The sequence below is a fragment of the Python bivittatus genome, unplaced genomic scaffold (genome assembly GCF_059951505.1).
Source record: "Python bivittatus isolate LINGU-HERP-01145 unplaced genomic scaffold, Pbiv_v1 ctg000850_np1212, whole genome shotgun sequence".
Lineage (NCBI taxonomy): Eukaryota > Metazoa > Chordata > Lepidosauria > Squamata > Pythonidae > Python > Python bivittatus.
This window is the reverse complement of record NW_028277112.1, coordinates 57,550,183-57,573,195: the sequence shown is the minus strand read 5'-3', so window position 1 is coordinate 57,573,195 and position 23,013 is coordinate 57,550,183. Positions and strand designations below refer to the sequence as shown.

General features: G+C 42.6%; 1 protein-coding gene across 1 annotated transcript; it reads left to right on the top strand.

Moving 5' to 3' along the window:
- The first annotated feature begins 54 nt into the window (after nucleotides 1–54).
- Nucleotides 55–22,690, top strand: LOC112542621 (maestro heat-like repeat-containing protein family member 1). Its single transcript, XM_088130334.1, has 13 exons — nucleotides 55–95; nucleotides 2,528–2,958; nucleotides 3,261–3,388; nucleotides 5,302–5,436; nucleotides 5,757–5,836; nucleotides 6,557–6,662; nucleotides 7,037–7,132; nucleotides 7,780–7,884; nucleotides 8,955–9,090; nucleotides 10,355–10,446; nucleotides 11,706–11,858; nucleotides 12,995–13,087; nucleotides 18,668–22,690. Coding segments are annotated over exons 1-13 (1,566 nt in total). The 5' UTR covers nucleotides 55–93; the 3' UTR covers nucleotides 18,677–22,690.
- Nucleotides 22,691–23,013: the final 323 nt, after the last annotated feature.

Sequence of the window (23,013 nt, the reverse complement as noted above, 5' to 3'; positions counted from 1 at the left end):
TGATTTGGGCTAGAGCCAGAGAGCAATTTTTAAATACTTCTTTTTCCTAGACCACTTCTTGGAGGGAAAGGAAGATATACCCTACATTTAGAGATGTAAGTACAATGTTTTAATTTTTTGTGTGCATCGTGATATGTGTGGCCATATGTCCTCTTTTACAAAAGAGAGACTTCTGTTTGACAAGTTATCAAGTGCAAAGCCAGTGATAAATAAACTGGAAGAAAAGAGCTTGAATTTTCCCATCAAAATTTAGCACTGTGGACAACAGGCTGAACAGGTATGTTGGCCACCTGGTCACAACTTTGTCCACTATGGTGCAATGTAGACTGTATTTCCATAGCAAAATAAGCCATGGTTCATTTTAAAAACTGCAGTTGACAGGGTCACATGATATACAAAATTAGGAGAGCAAAAGTAGTGGCCTGTGGCTGGGGGCAGCCCACCAGCAACCCTTTTGTGGTTCCCCACTCCCAGCCTTTAGAGTGAATGGGGCCACCATCTTGACGTTATTGACCACCCCTCTGTGAATGTCCCTGGGCTTCCTTAAGCCTTGTTGGAGCCTCCTCTTCCACCCTCATGAGAGATGTTACTACTACTACTAATGATAAACGCTCCTTGATGCTTAACACGCTGTGCAAGTAATTCTGGTATAGCCCTCAGTTCATTGAGTATCATCACTTTAGCAACTGAAGTATAAACAAGCACATTACACGATGGCTTAGCATAGTCTGCTCTTCCTGAAATTATTCTAAATATCTTTACATTATTTGCAGATTGTAAACAACTATCTGCCCATTCTTTGTCCTATTTTCTGGAGCTGCATTGTCTTCCTGGGATGTTGCTCAAGTAGCCACCCAAAATGGCAAAATAATTCAAAGCCGGTTCTCCATGGATGATCCTGGCACATGAACACAGGAAACCTTTCAACGATTCTGCTCGTAGCAGTTTAAGGCTTTCCAGATCTGCTGGCTTGTAAATTTCTTCTGCCCACAAATGTGGCATTATAGCCCAGCATGTATGGGAGGCACAGAATTGGCTCAGAGCAGTGTTTCTCAACCGTAGCAACTTAAGATGGCTGGGGGCGTCTGCAAGTTGAAGTCCACACACCCTAAAGTTGCTAAGGTTGAGAAACACTGGCTTAGAGTTTCAAAGATCAAAACCAGTACTTTTAAGCTGCCCTGAAAAGTAACTCAGAAGAAACTCCATTATGACAATTCCAAAAATGCTTCACAAACCCTGGATGCCATTTCCTCCAAATGTTAACATTAAAGCTGAAATGTCATCTGGGCCTGGAAGTTAAAGTAGCCATTTTTCTCAGGGGCTTATTAAGCAGCATGATTCCTATACTTTGTTTTGTCTTTTATGAAGATGTATTGGAGTGGGTGGCCATAACAGATTGAAATAGATGAACAAATAATTCTATGGAATTGTTATTGGATGTTCCTAACTAGCTATTATTATACAATGACTGTCCTCTGCCAAAATATAAGCAATATCAACAGAGTGATTTGAAGTTATATTAAATTACTCAATTCATTCCAACTTATTCCAATAGTAATGTGAATAGCAAGTGCACCCCTCGTACAGACATTAGTTTCTTGCAGCAAAGCCAACAAAGTCTTGTGGTCCTTAGAAAAATGTCATTGGTCAATAAATGAGATTATCTGGCTGATTCTGCCTAAGCAAAGGAGTTGCTCTCTCTGGGCTGCCAAAAATCAATCAACTTCTAGACGAGAGCAAAGAATTAGCATGTTCTGCATCTCTTCACAGTCTTCTAGCGGTCACATTGAGGTTTGCAGCCCAGATATGACATTGGGCACTGCCACAAAGATGCCACCACTTGTGTATCAAAACAGATTGCAGCTTTTTTTCCTAACTGACTCATCAAGTGACAATGAAGTACCAAATTTGGAACAGTGGAGGTATATTTCAGTCCAGAACGAACAATACAGTTTAAAACTGTTCTCATTTATTTATTTTACCTGTTTACTTGTTGAGCCAATTTATATGGCTGCCCATCTCACAATAGCAAGTAATAAAGTTAAAGTTAATAAAGTTTAAAAGTCCATCAAGGACAAGCCACTAACAATCAGAAAAAACAATAATAATAAATATATACAGAATGGCAGCCAAGGGCAACCCCAACACTTCCCGTAGCAATTGTAGCATAACAGTCCACCCTGCTTGTTAATAAGTCATCATTCCAAATAGATAGAGAGATCATAACAAAGCACGTTCTCAAAAGAAAATGAAATTTTATTTCAAAACCGCTAATTGAATCAAACCCCCAAATGCTTGCAGCTGACATGAGCTCAGTCGCTGACGATATTAGCTGCTGGATAAGGAAGAGTGATTTGGAGCAGAGAATAGAAAAGATTGATTGGGGAATTTTCTCCAAGAGAAATAGAGATGCTTTAATAACCCGCACTGCACAAGAGGCCCATGGAAGTTTGGGACAGTTCAGACTGCCTGGCGGCACGTCCAATTGGGTGTTGATAAACCCTCACTTTCTCCTCCTCTGCTTTAGGCTAGAAAGGCTTCGGATCCTCATTCAAAATAGGAATGCCAACATGGGAGCCCCAGAAGAGGGGAACAACCCCATTCCGGACCGACAGCCTGCCACTTCTTCGGGTTCCCTCTCTCAAGGCAGCCAACGCATGGAAGTCCACAGGTCACCCACAAGAAGCCTCGAGAAACCACCAACAAGACCCCGGGCATTTCACTTTTGCCGAGCAAGCAGGGACAATTCGATAGGTGATGGGGAAAAAGTTAGAACATTCTGGACCTGCTGCAGTAATTGTAAAATCAGCCCCCAGGGCTTCAAACCCCAGGCAGAAAAGCAACAAAGCAAATCGTGCTCCAAAAGTGACCGGCTGGATGTTTATTCCAGACCCCGTAACTCAAACGCAATCAGCATCGCCACAGATAGCACAAATACGGGGGGATCTGAGACTGCAGGTAAGGGGAGCCTAAGGGATAAGGGGGAGCCCAAAAGCTTGTTTGGGAAAATGACGGGGATGCTAAGTTTTCCCAACTTCTACTGGCTCAAGTAAATGGAATTTGAGGGGCCACCTCTGGAAGCAGGGGGCACATCACTACCCAGATACTGGCAGATGTTGAGGCAAGGGCAAACTTCTCCCGATGTTATAGTGAAACAAATGGCATAACCATTTAACAGGAAGGGTAAGATCTTGCATCCCAAGGGCCACCATTTCCCCACTGAGCCATCATCTCATCCTCTTGCTGTATCTTTCCCACAGTTTCATCAGTAGACACCTTGGATTCAACATGCCAGTCCTTCATGTCAGCTGAATTGGACCAACCCAGCACCATATTGGATGTGGAAGCCATTGTAAATCTCATGGAATGCGCTCACAGTGAAAACAAGGTACCAGCTTCTATATTACTCTTGAAGGAGGCAACCAGAAGACATCTTTAATCTAAAGAAATCTTGACACATTTCTTGTAGCTGTCACTTGGCTTCCAGGTGCAACCCAAGGTGCTAGTTATCATCTATAAAGTCTTACATGGCCTGGAACCAGGGTGAGACTGTCCACTCCAGGTAGAATCTGCCTGTCCAATCTGGTCTAAGAGAGAGGGCATATGCAAGATCCTGTCCACAAAGAAATACTGATGGAGAGGCATTCTATGTCATGATCCCTTTCCTTTGGAACAGCTCCTCCTCCCTCCCTCCCTCCCCTCAAACCAAGGGCAGACCCAGCCCGGATGATATTCTGAGAAGTAGTTAAAAAGCTTTGCTTTTCCACAAAGACTTTGGGTGGGGTGTATTAATGATGAGGGTGTTTTTCCTAGTAAGTGAGAACAGGATGCTGTATAAATATTAGGTTAGTTGGATATTTATTGATGTGCTGATTATATTTTTTGGGACGTTGCCCAAACATAGACACATGCACTTTCAAAAAGGACTAGAAATGAAATTGCTTAGAAGGCAAGCCCATTCATTCCCCAGCCAAATCAATATCAATTAATCTTAATGAAATATCTTCAATTAGTAGCGATGTTTTCATTATGCTTCCTTTTCTTTTTCTTATCTCATGATTCACATTTCTTTGGCTTATTATTCTTAGTCTTTTCTGCATTCGGCATATGTTTCCCTATCCTAAAAGGAGTGTTTTGATGATCATGCATGTCTGAATATACAGTTAATATGTATCCCACTCCAGGTCAGCACAGATCAGGTTCTCTTCAGTTGATTACCCTAATTCTTCACTACCACCTGCACCACCTTTCTGTACCTACGTTAATTTGAAAATAGGCTTCCTTCCTTTTCTTTTTCCTCTTCTTTTCATAAATGAAAAGCATTGGTGGAAGCCTTGATAAACGTTTTGGTCATGCTAAGAACAGCATCTGGGCCAAGGTGTTCTGACAGCTTGGGGAGGAGTTAACAGGTGGGCCCAGCACTGCTCAAAGTGAAAGGAAAGGTGGTTGGAAAAGCTAGAAGGGAAAGAAATGGTAGTTTCTGCCCTGGGCATTACACCTTCATCCATGCTACAGGGTAACCACCAGAGAATCTGGGAGGATCCCAAATTCATCAGCAATTTGGCTTGCCATCACTTCCTGCCTGCTTCCTCCCACACAAATAGAAACCTCAAACACCCTTGGGAAGTGACTATACATGACAGTTCATCATGTCCATTTTCCAAAAGCATTGTATGAGGAAAGAATTTCTGCCCCTAAGAGTCTGGAATTCCTGTGTGGGTGGTACTGGACAGATAAGGAAGTGGATCCTTCCCCAGAAGCACATTAAACATTAGATCATCTAATGTGAAAGGGAAGACCCAGCCACCCTCTCTTTTCTTTATTCTTTTCCCTGTGGGGAAATTCAGTATTCTATTTAACAAGTAGAGGGGGGGAAAGAATCATCTACGTGATCTAAGCTCCATTTTTTTCCTGTGGCAACTTCCTCCTCCCTTTAGGAGGGAATGTCTAGAATGTGACATCTGCAATCCTGGATCAGAAGAAATGGCCAAACCTTCTACTTTTTCATCTGACTTATTTAGTCCTCAGTCTGAAACATCTTTAGATTCTCTGTTTCAGAAACTTTTTGTGAAAGTTTAGCTACAAGTAGATGAAAGAGTCAATCAAAAGCCTCATTCCCTCAAAAGTCTTCTTTTCCTTTGGGGCTACTTTTCTATTGCAGGCGTGGTCTACTTTTGTGTTGGATTCATTTGTATGCCTGCATACTATTTTTTTTAAAAGTAATAATCCTGATGATGATTAACAAAAATAAAACAGTGAAATCATATCTATATTCATAACTCTGATTGTTAATAATTCCAGCAGTTCCTGGACAACCACGAAGAAAATATTGGTTTTCTCCGCGCCATTTCTGCAAGTTGCGTGGCTGCACAAAAATGTGGCCAAGACACGCTGGATCTTCCGTATACAAAAAATGAATTGACTGAGGCCCTAGTGGTGAGTGAGAGCCGAGCCCAGCCAGACCCAGGGGGAAGATGGCTGCTAAAGAATAGAGAGTAAGCCTTGGATTTTCAAGGCAGGATTATTGGGGGAAGCAGGCCTCGTTTGCAGAATTCAGAAGTGTGCCACCACATCCAAACGAAAACCTGAGGGAGAGGGCTGAAGTTACCCTGGCTGTTCTAATCAAGGAACAGCGGAAGTAAACCGAAGATAAAAATGGAGGCAACTGGACCTCAAGGCTGTCATCAGACAGGCACCCTGACAGTACAGCATGCAATACTCTTGCCCCTTTGACATGTCCTCTCCATCTCTTTCAGATGGTGATGGAGACATTGCCCAGCCACTCAGTCCCGTCTTTCATTCTCTCCTGTTCTATGCTCGCTGTCTACAACCTGAGGTAACTGCTACCTGCCAAAAAATTACCTTTGTCCTAGTTCTATAGCTGGGATTTGTCTCTTCATAAAGCCAAAGTAGAGGAAAGTAGTATCTCCAGTTAGCAGTGTTCATGGCCCTCTTCATTTGAGAAACAAACTTGGACGCTCGATGTCAGACATACATATTCCACTGCATGCTGTTCGTCTCTTCAATCCTGCACAGAGCTAAAAATTACATCTCTCCTCACCATCTACCACCTTGGTCTCTTCTTTGCTTCCTATTTCTATCAGTGCTCCTCTAAACTCTCAATCTTTGCTCTCTTTGCAAATATGAGAACTTGTTTTGTTAATTCTGCCACCAATGTTGATGATATTCAGACATTTTCACCTTCATTTTTGTTACTAGTATATTAATTGTCACACTGTCATTTCTTTCTGAGGACAAATGTTATACTCAATATGCATTAAATCAAATGCATTGACATTCACCTAATAACAATAAGCTGCTTTTGATTCTCCTTTATAAATCAGAAGTCTTAGAATGACTCCCCTTCTATTCCACTTCATGATCTTGATATAGCTCTTGCTCTACACACACACACACACACAGAATGAACTGATGGGTGGTCTGTTTGCACGTTCTCTGCAGAAGACAAACTGTGAGAGGTGGGTTTCTATTAAATAAGGCACTCGGTCCCTCTTTCCTAGTGCATAACCTATGCCTTCTCTCTTTATTTTATCAGCAAAATGAAGCCCCCTCTTGCTTCTGAGCTAGAAACAGGCATTTTGCGGTTGTCCCTTCATGGTGTGTTCAGCATGGAAACGCAAGCAGGCGATGCTCATAGTATGGTAAATAGAGATTAAGCTTTTCCGCGCTGGGGCAAATATGCTGTGCTTTTTTAGGCTCATGTTGCTGAGTGATGTTCCATACTGAGGACGGTGATGCAGAAATGTATGTCCCAGAAATCGGTGAGAGGGGAGTAGATGCTACCTTTTGTTCCCACACATTTTTCCAAACATACATTCACATGCATGCACATGTGTGTGCTTACAGACACATCAACCAATGAATGATAATATTTTATGTGTCTAATGAAATGGAGATGCATAAGTCCACGACAACATATGCCATAATAAATTTGCTGCTCTTTCGATAGCTGGTTTATAATAAAGCTGGAGAATTCCACCTTGAGAGATCAGCCTGCAGTTTCCTTCCCTTACAGGCTCTCTACAGATCATCCTTTGACACCATGGATATTATGCTGAAGGGCCTGCTGTCCGAAGCACCTACCATCAGCCATCTCCTGTTTATGTTAGAGGTGAGGGGCTAAAGAAAAGGTAGGGGGATTACTAAGGGATATTCTTGAGATTAGTATGAGTGGGAGAGGTTGGAATGGAATTTACCACCTTATACACACAACCTGAAGCCTGTAAGCTTCTTCAAGTCACCCAAAATTTCTTCTATGACCTCTAGATCATCTTTAAAGTGGATAGGCCAAGATTTCCAATATATTCTTTTAGGGATGGAAACAAGTTTCCAGGAATGAAAAAGATGCCTCTTTTCATCCCATAAACCCTCAACAAGCACTACCCCCCCCCTCCATTTGGGCTGTTTTTCTACTTTGAAGGTTTCAATCTTCCCACCTTTGAAGTTTAATCCTGTCCACCTATGACATTATAACATCACTGGCCAAATCTAGAGCAGTTAGTCTTCATATACTATATATATATATATATATATATATATATACACACACACATACACACACACACACACACACATACACACACACACACATACACACATACATACAGAAAGAGAAAGAGAGAGAGAGAGTTGTTCGGGATCAAGAAATGGAACAAAGAGGGTCAAGACTCTTCAGTGGACATAGATATCAATAGAAATTGGACATTGTCTGGATTAAGATAGGCCAATCTTTTTCTAACTTGCTGTTTCCTTCCACAGCACATCAATTTTTGGATTCGTTCGCAAGACCCTCAAGAGAGGTTCAGAGCCATTAAGTGCAGTGTCTCCTTGCTTCACCATGCTATTCAGCAATCAAATTTTGAGGTAGGTACCCCATGGCTGATTTGGATTTTGAAATACTAAGCATATTAGAAGAACGCACCAATGGCCCTTTCCATGTTTATGGAACTTCTTTTGACCCTAACTAACCTTAAGACCCACAGGAGAACTTCCCTCCTGAAAAATGTCTCCCCATTGAATTACACATGGGAAAAGAAGAGCCACAAGTTGAAAGGAAAGGTGATTTTCTGTGGCATTAAGAGATCATGTCAACTGGAAGTTTTAAGAGTTGAATTCAACCCATATGAGGTCCACCAGATTGAGGGAAACTATTCTACGCAACGTTGCAGTGTTCCAACAAGATTATAACTGAGGATACTCCTCTTCATCATTTTCTTTATCTACTTCCCCACTGGATACTTGCTGATACTCTCAACTGAATAATTCCTCTGACATATTTTTTATTATTATTGGCGGCAAACATACCTAATACTCCTGCCTCCTCTTCTCCCCACAATGACAACCCCATGAGGTGGGTTGGGCTGAGAGAGAGTGACTGGTCCAAAGTCACCCAGCCGGTTTTCATGCCTAAGGGAGGCCTAGAACTCACAGTCTCCTGGTTTCTAGGCCAGCACCTTCACCACTACACCAAACTGGCTCTCGTTCTTAAAGTAGATCTCTCCTTCAGACTGTGCAGCAAATTGCTTTGCACTTCCACTCTTGAAGGGAATCAACAACATTTTCAGTCACAACTGCACAATCATGCACATGGCTAAGAATGTCCGCCAAGTACACTGAAAGCTTGCAAGATTTCAGTGTTGTTGCACAAGATCTTGGGAACTTCCAGTTTCTTCCAAGATTTAAGTGATGGAGTAGGGGTGGGATTCTGAGTCACTAGACTGCAAAGCCTGTTTACGTCTTACATCCATCATCTCTTCCAAAACATAGCATCTTTCTGGATAGTTTCTCATTCCAGAAATGGGAGGACTACTTCACACTCATGCTGAGACCCTGCCTTAGCTGTGGGGAGATCGGTTGAAATGAAATGAAGAGCTAACAGAAAACACAGAGAGAGAAGAGACTCCTTCTGTTTTCTTTCTTTCCTTCCTTCCTAGAAATCTGGGGAACTACCTGCTTTGGGACACCAGGTAGCACAATTTGGAGTTTGTATCACAGATTCAGTGGAAGAGGTGAGCTACCAGGCCAGGGAAGCCATTAGCTACCTTTACCAGCTCCTCCTGAATCAGATGGGTAAGTGCAGCCTGGTTAGGAAACAATTGGTCATCCCCAAGAGCTTATGTATATCTTCCTTAAAATCACTCTCACCCCAGGAGAACAGCAGCTCCCAAACTGGGAGGAAGAGGCATGAAAAACTTTCAGGGGGCAGGCATGAGGAAGTAAAACTTTTAGAGAAATCACAGGGTTTAAAAAACAGAACACTCATAGTGTTCTATGAAAATCTAATGGACTAGGAAGATCAGTTGTGGTGGGCTGATGATATGGAGGAAAGGGAGTGCTGCAAACATTGGTGGGGCGTAGTTGGAAAACTGGAACTGGGACAGGGCTGATAGGAAGACCTAAAGCAGACTGCAAAGACTGCAGAGAAGATGGCAGTGGAGGCCTCATGCCTATTTTTTCACACCTGCTAAACAGTGGGTGGATTTAGCAGATATCCTGAAAGGGGAGGCGGGGTGAGGCGTGATGATGGAAAATTTAGGAATGGCAGTGGTGAGTAATGCTAGGAATTTTACTGCAGCAACATCGGAAGGGGCACAAGCTGACTGTCCCTATTTTAGAGCATTTTTCAAAGTCTGTGTTTCTAGAGATTTCAGGAACAGCTATGCATCATCTGAATTGTACTGGCCTGAAGCTTCCTACACCCTATCTTCCTGAAATCTACTTGAAGAGAGAGGACAAATGTGTCTTATCTCACCACAGCTGCATTTTTAGAAATTCTGATGCTGATGTTGAAATCCAGTTTGCCTCTGTCACACTTCCCCCTCCTTGGCTAGAAGTGACCCCCGCTCTGTTTTTTGCTTTATTTGTATGGATCCCAGATAGCAAACATCCTATATGAAGCACATACTTCGTATCTTTCATATTCATTCTTCTTCCAGAAAGGGTCTCAATTAGCAAAGAATCAGCAGCCAGTTGAAAGCTGCATACATGATACTATTTTTCTTGTCTTTGTTTTATTTGCTTGCTTGTTTTAAAAAATATATGTCCCTTCAAAATGAAGCATCCTCAAAACGTTAGGCCCTACTTTTATATAAATAAGAAATGGGATATATTCCCCTAGACCCATTTGCATGATTGTTTCTCAAGTCTGGCTTCATATTACAGCAAGAATTAGATGGAAATGTTTCAGACAGATCCCCTTGGAAGAAAAATGCAGGGTCCCTTGCAAGTCCCTGTGTGATACAAAAAGGTCCAGAAAGCTTGCCAGCCATACAATTGGAAAAGTTCATCATGCAGGGTGACATAGGAATTTGGCCTCTGGTGTCTCCTTTTTTAGGACTGAGCACAAGGGAGGCTGGAGAATTGTGGTGCCAGGAGTCAGAAGACAAGAAGATGCTAGCTTATCTTGATGCCTGCAGGGTGGGTGAGGTAAGGCCAGCCTTCTCAGGTGATGTGAAATATGCCAGGAGGCCAAGAAGGGCCATGCACACTCTTGTGTATGACAGCAGTCCTGCCATTCATTAGTCTGCCTTATATGGATCAGTCTGTGGGGGTCTTCTGAGTAACACATTGTGAGGTGGTCAAACAGATACTTTCTTGTAAGGTGTGTTAGTCTCTTGCAAGGTATTGTTTGGGGGATCCCCTGCTTCTGGATTACTGATCAGGACATCCCCTTTTCTGAAGAGCGTACACCATAGGCACAGTGAAACAGCTGCCTTGTACAGCAATGGAGATGCTATTTAGGCCCAACGTGTGGCCTGTTCAGTCCATCTCCCAAAGCCGGTATTACACTGGCTCTAATGGTAGGGCTGGTCCTGGTGAAATATGGATGCACCCAGTGAAGATGTCTTCTACTGTTTGGTATTAGTAACAGATCCTTTTGCCATGTTTATTAAATGACGCTATGACAGTAATGACAGTAATTTCTGCATGCTCAGAAACTGAAAAGGAATTAGGAAGTTTGATTTGTATTGGTAACGGTGAGATCTAGTGGTCACAGAATATTGAAAGCATTACTTAGGGAAAGGAAATTGACTTCCTTGAGTCCCTAAAATGTTATAGGTTTCTGGAGACAGATGTAAGACCAGGAAGATGCCCAGCATCAGCTTAAAAAGTGGATTTCTATCACACATAATACAGAGGTTTCAGAACGATGAGGAAAAAACACCATGACTCTTTCCAGTTTTCAAATCCCTTATCTATTCACCAAGAACATAGAGCAATAAAATATTTAAATTTCAAGATATCAGCTAGCTCTGAACACTTTGGTTTTATAGAGAAAGATGGCAAATACTTCCAGGAGGTTGGGAAAGAAAATTCTGAAACTCTCTACTTGGTTTTAGCTGGAATTCTTAGCTGTGTGGAACAAAAGCACCTTCTCAATTGAGATATGAGATTATGGGGATCACTATTCATTTTGGGTGTTAAAATGTCATTGTGAAATAATTCAAGTCATAACATTCATATTTCATTTTCATGCCTACCCACCTCTAAGTCATTTTATGTGGCCCACCCATTTTGTACTGTAGCCACCAATCCTATGGCTCTTTGACAAAGGGAAGTTATGTGCACCTGCCCTAAATAGACTCCGTAATGTTTTAAGTCTCCACTATAGCTTTTTAAAACAAAAGCACTAAATAATATTCCTACCACGCTCTTATAGTAATATGACCACTTGTTGGTTTCAGCTATTCAGGAATATCTTCACAGAGGATCAGAAGAGAGCATTTCTGCAGACATCTTTGCTAGCCATGTATGATCCCCTGATGAGGATAAGTCAGGCTGGAATCCTTCTAGTCTATTCCCTCTTGGGGAAGGCAGCAGAATTAATGCAGGAATCGGTGAGCTACTTGATTTGATTTACATGTGAGGTAGCCACAGGGCCTCATTCCTCATCCCAGCACAAATAGGCATTGCATGGAATCCCCCTGGTGGAATGGAAAAGGATGATGGGAGCTCATGCAGAAGTCAAATAGCCATGGTGCAAATATTTTAAGTTCCACCAGCACCACTCCCCAAAGGAGTCTAAGGCATGTACCACACGCCAATAAAATAACCAAATCTATATTAGCGCAGTGCATTCATTAGGCCAAGCAAAGTGCAATAAAATAGCACTCAACTTTTTAAATTATTCAGAACTCTTGATCAGATGGTAAACTAAATGAGGGAAAGAGAAGACTATTAGTTGATACTGAAACTCAGGATGCATTCAGTCCCATAAGGATAGGCAACCTGGTGCCATCCAGATATTTTGTACTACAATTCTCATTAGCCAGCATGGCCAGTGATCAAGGGTTAAAGGACCTGCAGTCTAAAACTAAAGTTATGAAGGAACTTGTGAGAGGAAACCACGAGAAGTTTGGATTCTGCCAGTATAGAAATGTGAAAAAGAAAAGAAAAGAGGAGGAGGACGGGGAGAGGGAGGTCATTTAGCCTCTGCTAGACATGGTGTTAACTCCCCAATAGTGTTGCTATGCCTACTAAAAATGAAAATATTTTTGAAAATGTAAAATCAGCTGTTAACTTTCAGGCTCCTCTCAGTCCTCAGGTGAAGGGTGACATTTCCTTAGTACCAATATTCTCTGTTCTGACAGAGCAAAACCAACGCTTCTTAAATTAGCAAAGCTGGAGCTAGTCATAGTGCTAAATTAAATTTTAAAAAGAAGTGCAAATGGATAGATTTCACAGCAATTGCAGAAAAATGTTAGTAGTAACTTTTAAAAAGTTCAATAAAAAAGGAGCAGTTAAATGTGCAAGGAACTTGGAGGGCAGAACTGGGGCAGAGCAAAGAACTCAGCACTTGATCAGAAAGCGCTTGTTTGCTCTCTCTAGCTACAGAGATAGATAGATATAGAAATACATATGGACTATCGCAGAGAATGAAAGCAAAGAAGAAGAGTCAGCAGCCACTCTTGCCCCACAACATCTGATCCTTTGTTCTGGGGTTGGGCTTCCCCTCCCCGCATCTTCCAGGCAGAAGACGTGGAGAAGGAGATCTACAAGCAGCTTCACAAGCTTCGGATTCTCCGAGAGGTGCCCGAAGCATTGCAAAGCCTTTTCCCAAATTAAGGTAAGGCTGCTGGCCGAGCAGCAGGGCTGGGGCACGAGTTTTTCCAGCAGCAGAAGAGCCCGCCACAGTCAGACAGGAAGGGTCTGGATTGACTCTGCTTTATTGGTATATTAAATCACTTTGCACTCAGTTAAAAAGGTTCTGAGCCAGGGAAGTTCCACGTCCCATTCCATACCTACCTTATTAACAAAGTGCTACTGTTGCCCTAAAATATCCAAAACTGAGGTGGGCACGCAGGGGGTGGGGAGGGGGAGGGGGTTGTCTGCTGCAAAGTCATAGTACTAAATCTAGTCAGCGAGGGTACATCATCAAAAGATAATTCCCTTTTATTGGTTCTTGGATCATCCTCTGTCCAAGCTTCCATAATTTCTGTGGGTAAATCTATAGCTGAGCTCTTGATTCTCAGCAAAAGCAAGCAATTCACACCAGTTTCACTGACTGTTTGCTGGAGAAAAAAAGTGCCTACAAGGGAGTGGGACCTAAGGACCAGTCAGGTACCTTGTCTGTATCCTTAGTCAAATCTTGACTATTTGCAGTCTCTTAGGAGACTAAAAAAATTCAGTAATTTTACTTGTTTTTGTTAACCCAGCTTCCTGTGTTAAAGGCTGCAAACCAAGTTGTTCATAATCTCTACAAGAACCATTATGTCTAATAAATTATAGCAGTTCTATCTGTTAGCTTGTTTTAGCCTATACATGCAGAAGAGAAGCAGGTAACTAGCTGAAAGATTTATAATCTTGCAACTATTACTAGTTCTTAGAAGCTTCTTAGTCTTTAATTGGAATTTTCCAAGAGTACCTTAATATTGATTGCAGTGATGATGTTACCTTCTGAGATCTGCTTCAACTGACTCCCTTAATTCTCTTCTTACTGAGATAGCCTTTAATCACTTCCTTTGACATGAAATTGGCCAGAATAATAATCATAATAACTAAATAATGTTGACGTTGATTCTCAAAGGAGCTATTGCAAGGCTCGGTTTCTCATATCGCCATCTTATCCAGAGGTGTCAATTGGACATATGGGAAGAGCCACTGCAGTCCCCCTGGTGAAGGACAGCGGTCCAACAAAAGCCGCTTCCTGCCTTCCTTCACGCTTGCTCTCCCTATCTGGGCCCCAAGAGATGTCCTGGACTACAACTTCCATGGTGCCTACTCAACAGGCCTATGCACGTTCATGGGGATGAGAGTGGTATCTCAACACATCTGGAAGGCATCCAACTGGAAAAGAAAAACATGTAGTTTCACCTGCTCTTCTTCTTCACCTTTAGCTGCCCTCATAAAGCAGAATGGCTTGGGAACTATATTGCCCTTTAGAACCGCTTTGCACTTCAGCCTTTTCTTCCCAAAAAGGGCCGAGCAAGTGTTTATTCATGGCTAAATGAATACACAACCTGTTTGAAATTGTTAAAGAGGAACGAATAGCAATAACACAATATCATGGTTTTATCTAAGGGATACGAAATAGCAACACAGCATCATGGTTTTATCTAAGTGATGAAGAAGACGAACAGGAAACAACACTATATTCCTTTCTTTTGCTCCTACCAATCTTGATCTTTACTTCATTAAAATGCTGACGTAGGGTTTGATCTCCATCCTGTCAGTCTATAAATTCTTCGAAATTATTCTCCTTCGCCTCTTTCATTTCTTCTTTAAAATCTTTTTTGAATGATGCATTTGCGTAGGCAGATATTGTTGCTGTCGTCGTAGCTGCGAGCATCTTTCCCATTTCTTCAAATATCCTTTGAAGTGTCTCCAATGTAATATCCTTATCCGTCATTTTTACAAGTGTCACTGCTAATCAAAAGCAGGCTTCTCTTTCTGTCTTTTCCTCTGCCTGGGGTCTTTAGTCCCCTCTAGTGTCTCATTTCTGCCTCCAATTTTTAAAACGAAGAAGCGTTCCCCTGCTGTATCTGATGGGACGGGTAGACATGACTGGGGAGAGGTGGTCCCACAAATAACCTGGCTCCGTGCCATGGAGAGCTTCATAGGTAATCACCAGCACCTTGAACCCGGAAGCATATGAACAGCTAATGAAGTTCTCAGAGCAGCAGGTTAATGTGCACAGGTTGAGAAGTGGTCATAGCTGTCCACGCTGCTGCATTTTGTACCAACTGTGCCTTCCTGAGTCTCATCAAGGGCAGCCCCATGTACAGTGCACTGCGATAGTCCATCCAGGACCATAAGCAGAGCCTCCTAGTCCAGGAAAGGGTACAATTGGCACACAACACAAAGTTGTGCAAAGGGTCTCCTGGTCGCGGCCTCTACCTGTTCCTTGAACAAGAGCCATGGGTCAAGGAGGACCCCAAAATTGTGCACTGGTTCTGTTTGGGGCAGTGCAATGCCATTCAGAAAAAGGGATGGAGAATTAAATAACAAAGCAAGTGGAATGAATGAAGGATAGCAATATATTTATTTTATTCATTTAACACATTTCTGTATCACACATTGTCCAGTACAGCCAGTGATGCATAGGATATGCAGTGCTTTAAAGCGTATTACTGAAAAAAAAATTACAATTATTGAAGCAATGTTATCTAATAAGGGAAACTCAGTTTCTGGCTAATTCTCTCATTTGTACTTCTTAGGAAACAGAAAACAAATTCTATAAGATTGGAACAGAAAGAGTTAGGGAACACGGCCACATCACTGAGGCCTCCTAAGCTGGTCATTATACAAAATACTGCTTGCATTTACATCTTTTCCTCTTCCATTCTCCTCTCCTCTCCCTTTTATTTTGTGTCTTCTAGATACAATAAAGCTAAAGACAGGGACTATCTTGTCCGGGGTGTCCAGAAAGTATGGTCAAAAAAGTCAAGATGGTCACCCCAGCAGTGCAATCAAGACATCATACTTTTATGTGCATCACACCTTGGCCATCTTGATTTTTTTGGCCATACCCTGCAGACACCCCCGGTCTCGTCCATATTGATTAAATTTAAAACTTTCCAGGAGCCTTTCAATGGACACTTGTCCCACAGGCAAATTGTATTTTAGTGTTCTGAATATACGTCAGTTGCAATATAACTCAGTATAAAATTTCAAGATAGCTATATTTAAGTGGTTTATTTTTTAAAGCAGCTTTTTGAATAGGCTCAAACATCATTAAAGCAGCCATTGGGTAAAGCTGTTTCTATACCGGTGGCAACCTTCTTTTTTTTTCAGTTCCTCTTAGGGGATATACAGTGGGGCAAAAAAGTATTTAGTCAGCCACCAATTGTGCAAGTTCTCCCACTTAAAAAGATGAGAGAGGCCTGTAATTTTCATCATAGGTATACCTCAACTATGAGAGACAAAATGGGGGGGGGAAATCCAGAAAATCACATTGTCTGATTTTTAAAGAATTTATTTGCAAATCATGGTGGAAAATAAGTATTTGGTCAATATCAAAAGTTCATCTCAATACTTTGTTATATATCCTTTGTTGGCAATGACAGAGGTCAAACGTTTTCTGTAAGTCTTCACGAGGTTTTCACACACTGTTGCTGGTATTTTGGCCCATTCCTCCATGCAGATCTCCTCTAGAGCAGTAATGTTTTGGGGCTGTCGCTGGGCAACACAGACTTTCAACTCCCTTCAAAGGTTTTCCATGGGGTTGAGATCTGGAGACTGGCTAGGCCACTCCAGGACCTTGAAATGCTTCTTACGAAGCCACTCCTTCGTTGCCTGGGTGGTGTGTTTGGATCATTGTGATGCTGAAAGACCCAGCCACGTTTCATCTTCAATACCCTTGCTGATGGGAGGTGTTCACTCAAAATCTCACGATACATGGCCCCATTCATTCTTTCCTTTACACGGATCAGTCGTCCTGGTCCCTTCGCAGAAAAACAGCCCCAAAGCATGATGTTTCCACCCCCATGCTTCACAGTAGGTATGGTGTTCTTTGGATGCAACTCAGCATTCTCTCTCCTCCAAACACGACGAGTTGAGTTGAGACCAAAACAGTCTACTTTGGTTTCATCTGACCATATGACATTCTCCCAATCCTCTTCTGGATCATCCAAATGCTCTCTAGCAAACTTCAGACGGGCCCAGACATGTACTGGCTCAAGCAGGGGGACACGTCTGGCACTGCAGGATTTGAGTCCCTGGCAGCGTAGTGTGTTACTGATGATAGCCTTTGTTACTTTGGTCCCAGCTCTCTGCAGGTCATTCACTAGGTCCCCCCGTGTGGTTCTGGGATTTTTGCTCACCGTTCTTGTGATCATTTTGACCCCACAGAGTGAGATCTTGCGTGGAGCCCCAGATCAAGGGAGATTATCAGTGGTCTTGTATGTCTTCCATTTTCTAATTATTGCTCCCACAGTTGATTTCTTCACACCAAGCTGCTTGCCTATTGCAGATTCAGTCTTCCCAGCCTGGTGCAGGTCTACAATTTTGTTTCTGGTGTCCTTCAACAGCTCTTTGGTCTTAGCCATAGTGGAGTTTGGAGTGTGACTGTTTGAGGTTGTGGACAGGTGTCTTTTATACTGATAACAAGGTCAAACAGGTGCCATTACTACAGGTAACGAGTGGAGGGCAGAGGAGCCTCTTAAAGAAGTAGTTACAGGTCTGTGAGAGCCAGACATCTTGCTTGTTTGTAGGTGACCAAATACTTATTTTCCACCATGATTTGCAAATAAATTCTTTAAAAATCAGACAATGTGATTTTCTGGATTTTTTTCCCCATTTTGTCTTTCATAGTTGAGGTATACCTATGATGAAAATTACAGGCCTCTCTCATCTTTTTAAGTGGGAGAACTTGCACAATTGGTGGCTGACTAAATACTTTTTTGCCCCACTGTAGTTGTTGTAGTTCAGCTGTTTCCTCTTTCCAGGCAATAACCCAAATGCGGCCTTATTTGCTCAGAACTAATGTTGAAGAGGAACTAGCACGTGAAGGGAGAGCGCCAAAACTCACAGACTAATTTTGTCTCCTGGACACCAACAGGTGGATCACCATTTTCCCTTCCTGCTGCTTGACTGGCTTGTGCAAGAATAGATGCGTGTCCGTAGAGCTTCCTCCACAGGATAAAGAAGCAGACTCCCCTGTCCCCAGCTTTAATAGGCACACTAACATGGAGCTGAGGGCGGCAGTGAAGGGTGGGCAGATATGGTGGCATTCCGGCTTCTGGTCTAAGTCCTGCATATTTGAAAGCTCCCTCACAAATTCAGTACCCAAGAATATGATTTGGGTTTAGCATGAGGTAAAGCTGGACCTGGTTTGAGAATAAGGTGAATTATATTCATGGGGGGGGGGGGAGAGAGGAGGAGGAGGAGGAAGAAAGCTACACAACTAAGCCTAAGCTACAACTTTTGTCTCCTTCTGCCTTCTCCAACTTCTTGGCTTCCAGATGTCAAAATATTTCAATTCCTATACTAATTGGGAATGCTAGAAACTGTAGCCGCAGAATATTGTGCCACAGACTGGAGAAGGCTGATATTCAATGACTAACCCTCAGAAAGGGCAAGTTCTTTCCTTCTGATCATGGGCCTACAGCTTCTTCTAAACGATGCCTTCGTGTTGAACATCCATGCAGTGATGTTTGCTATGTACTATTTACCTAACCTGAAAAAGTTCCCCTTCTTTTTCATCCAGGTGCCATGATGCTGAGGACTGAAAGAACTAAACACCCAATACATTGTTACTTCAGAAAGGAGGACAAGAATAGCAGGACAGAAAGATTTTCAGTCTGTTTTCAACTGTTTCCTCTTGTAGTTTAACTTGTTTCCTCCTCCCATCCCCGGTAGTGAGAAGCCATTTTTTTCCTCCTTAGGAACCTTGAAGAGCCTAAAGATTGTTTCCATCCAGAACCAATTTTGTGCTGGATCACAGAACAGCATTCAATATAACTGGCACTTAAAAGCACCAGGCAGCATGTGCCTGGGCACGGCGCCACCAGGGGACCAGTGAATGATACACAGCCCATTGGTGCATCATTCAGTGACTCCAAGAGCTACAGCCAAATGTCTTTGTATCATTATTATTAAGGAAGCAAGGTGATTTCTTATTAAATTTCTGTATATATTTCTGTGAAGGTTTTTGCTTTATGTGAGATCTTACCTTTATTTGTAACGATAGCTGTCTTATACTAACTTTGTTTTCCAACATCCATCTGGCACACCCAGGCAACTTCTTATTGAAAAAAAGAGCCAATACAGGTAGTCCTCACTTAACAATGGCAATTGGGACTGGAATCTCCATCGCTAAGTGATGCGGTCATAAAGCGCAATGTCACATGACCGTGCCACTTAGCAACAGAAATTCCAGCACTTCCAGTTGCCATCATTAAACAAATCACTGTGGGTTGTTAAGGAAGGATGTCATGTGGTCGCCATTTGCAACCTCCTACCGGCTTCCCTACTGATTTTGCTTGTAGGAAACTGGCAGTGAAGGTCACAAATGGCAATCATATGACTGTGGGATGCTGTGATGTTGTAATTGTAAGCCAGTTGCCAAGTGCCCAGATCATGATCACATCACTGCGGGGGTGCTGTGACAGATGTAAATACAAGGACTGGTTGTAAGTACTACTTGTTCAGCCCCGTCATATGTTCGAAGAGTTGCTGAACGAGTGATTGTTAAACGAGGACCACCTGTATTATAAAGCATCAAGCTTCATACTAGCCTGCCGTAGTGGCCAACTTAGCTTGACCTTATGGGAGCTGAAGTCCAACACATTCAGAAGACACCAGTTGGGAAAGAGTGAAATTAGGAGTAATTTCTTTACATCATTGTCATCTATCACTGAGATAGACACATCCATGTCACTAGCTATATGTTACAGTAATGTGGCAAAATGGTGGATTTAAGCAAATACAGGGTCTTCTGCAGTTTTTGAAATAATGGCCCTTTCTACACAGGTGTATCTATTCCATCGCATCAAACCATGATATCAAATCATTCCATGGTAAGGAATATGTGAGTACATGCATGACAAACAAAATCATTTTTAAAAAGTCATGCTCTCCCCCCCGCCCCAAATACCAGGGCTGCTAAGGAGGCGGACCACATAAAAAATTAAAAAAAAATTATTTAACTGGCCCTTATTTATTTTTTATTTAACTGGCCTTGCAGCCCACAATATGCTTTGGACTGGGATGGAGGAGTGAACACAGAGTTTCAGTTTTCCTTTCATTCTGGCCTCCTTGCCCAAACGTTTCTCTGCCAAGCCCACCTCGTGTTGAGAACAAAAACAAAAAAGTCCTGTTTTTCCATGGGCTCCCCAATGGTCTGCCCGAGGTAGCCCCCTCATTTTATATCGAAATATGACCTGCTATGAAAGCGAAGGCAGCCTCCATTTATGAGTACATTTGATTCCCAAGAGTAGTTCCTTTCAATTGACACCTTGCTATTTTAGCTCTAGGGCATTCTGGGCAGCTGAAAAGCAGCACTGGGCAAGGGAAAGAACACTTGGGGGACTGGCAGGGCCCATAGCACATCCCTGTTCTACCCACAGCTGTCGTCCCGGAGCATCTGCAAATGCAGACTACAACCCACACTTCGGTTTTAGAGCATAATCAGCAGACTCTGGCCATTTGTTTAAAAACGGAACCGGCACTAAGGGCTCACCGTGACATGAACCCAGCCAGGCAACTTATTTTTTCCTGGGACGTCCTCAGGAGAGACGTCTTCTCTTCCTCAGGCAACAACTGAGGCACCTCAAAGTTGTCCAACGATTGACTGATTGCTTAGGTGCCATCAAGTCATTGTCAACTCTTAGCAACCACATTTTAAAGTCAAGTTTTCCTTCTCCCATCGCAGTGTCTGCTATGGATACAGTCTGGCAGGGTTCACTGACCGTGTGTTTGTTGACATGATCAGGAGTTGGCATCTGCCCAGTTCCTACTGACAACTTAGGCTGCTGCAGATGTGCTCCCTCCGCCTGGGTCTTTTGGCATTGCCCCCCAGGCTCTACTGACACAATGCCAGACTGATATTTTCCACAGGTCTTTCCATGGGCTGCTTAGAAAGTTTTGAAAAAGTGCCGGTCCTGTGCGGCACCAAGTCAACTCAAACTGGAACAGAAAGCTGGTTCTGCTAGCTGTGTTGCTACTTCTGTAGCCTAAGGAGTAGGTGATGTTACTTGTTTTTGGCTGCTGCTTCTGAGAAAAAAAAAAATCACCTCTCCATACCTTTTTACTTTTTTTTTTTTAATTTTTACTTCCTGAGGATTCCCAGAACATCCATCACACTGAGTGGGCAATGGTCCTAGAACAAGTCTCATGCAGCACTTTCAATGGCTATTTGTGTAATTTAGTTAAGTCCCCTTGGGGCACCATTTTAGCCACTCCAGTATAGCTTTCACAGCACTAGGTGCAGGATGATATTATTACAGGAGGGCCCATCACAATTGTGCCCAGGTTCTCCACAGCCATTCCCAGCATACTTCTGGGTGTTTCTGGCCACAAGGTCAGAACTGGACTTCTTGATCACTCACAGCATCACCTCTCCTTTGCAAGGAACAGAGCTTACTCATTACCAATCATGGCTTTGGAGGTGCTTCCTCCTCCTCCTTCACATTATCTCCTATATGCGTTATCAGTTGGACTGTTTCTGAACACGGATTTAGTGCTCTTTAGAAAGGCACTAGATCCATAGCCAACCAACAGGAAACAGGTAGAGGAGCAATTATGAGAAGCATCAAGAGAGCTGTCTCCTGCTTCACCCCATGCCTCCCCCATTCGTGCCTGCCATGTGTTAGCTGGTACCAGGCTCTTGGCAGCCCACTTCAACAGAAAGCAAGGATTTCTTTTAACAGAAAAGGGAATTGGATATGGTTGCAAAAATTTCAGCAACTGGATTGTTTTAATTTTAGAACCTAATTTATCTCCCAGCTAGTTAAGAGAAGACTTTTCTTTTACTGATAGCCTCTGTGTGAATGAGTAAGGAGGCTATTTTCTTAACTGATAAGTGAGCAATGCCCAGATGGGCAAAATGTGAATCTCTCTTTGGCTCTGAACATACCATTACAATTAATTTCTGACGATAGGGGCACCTTCGAAAGACCTTAGATAGTCAAAACCTAGACCTTTAGGAGTTTCAAGGTAAATATACCTTCAAGCGTGCCTGGTAAGCAAGCAACTGGCAACCAGTGCAGATCTTTCAGTACAAGCATCCTATCATACTACACCCACATCAATTCAGTGTTTCCCACCCCACCCCCCGTTGTCAATTGCTATCCCGCCCCAACTGCCTCTGTTCTGAATCACTGCTGAACGATGGTGTCCCAAGTATGTGGGCACAACATGTGATAGCGAAGCCGATCTGGTTGAGTCCTCTGGTTTTGCTGTCCTCTTTCTCATATCAGCAGCTAGCAGGAAAAGCATCTGTCAATTATGGCACTACTGAAGGAAGGGGTGGATCTGGCTGTCATCTCTAGATGCCTTCCTACACACCTCTACCTGCATCTCATTCTGTAGGAACTCAAGTAAATACAGTTTTTTTTTTAAAGAAAAAAACAAGTCAGAGTCATGGGAGTTCAGTCACAAGCATAACTTAGGATTTCTCTCATTTTCCTTTCCCAATATAAAAGCCCTAAATGCAAACTTGGGGGTGGCTCAGTTGGTTCAGTTATTCCATTGTTACACATTATTCAGCTTATATTAAACTGGTAGAAGTTAAAGTTTTTTCCATATGCTGCTGAGCAGCAGCAATGTTTATTGCCTACAATGCTTTCATAGAATATTCCCTATTCCCACGACAACCTCCAGACACCATTTAAAAATAAGCAAAAGATATTGGGAATTTGGGGGGGGGGGGAACAGTGCAGGGGATCCAGGCCTCTTTCCCAACTGACTTTGCACAGAGATTGACTTTAAACCCAAATCTATTTAATGGCAGTTAAATGTGGTGTATAGATGGAGGATTGCTGTATTTTTGTAAGAAATATATTCTGGAAATGGAACGGTTTGCACTTCCCATTTCTCCAAGTCATCCCAAAT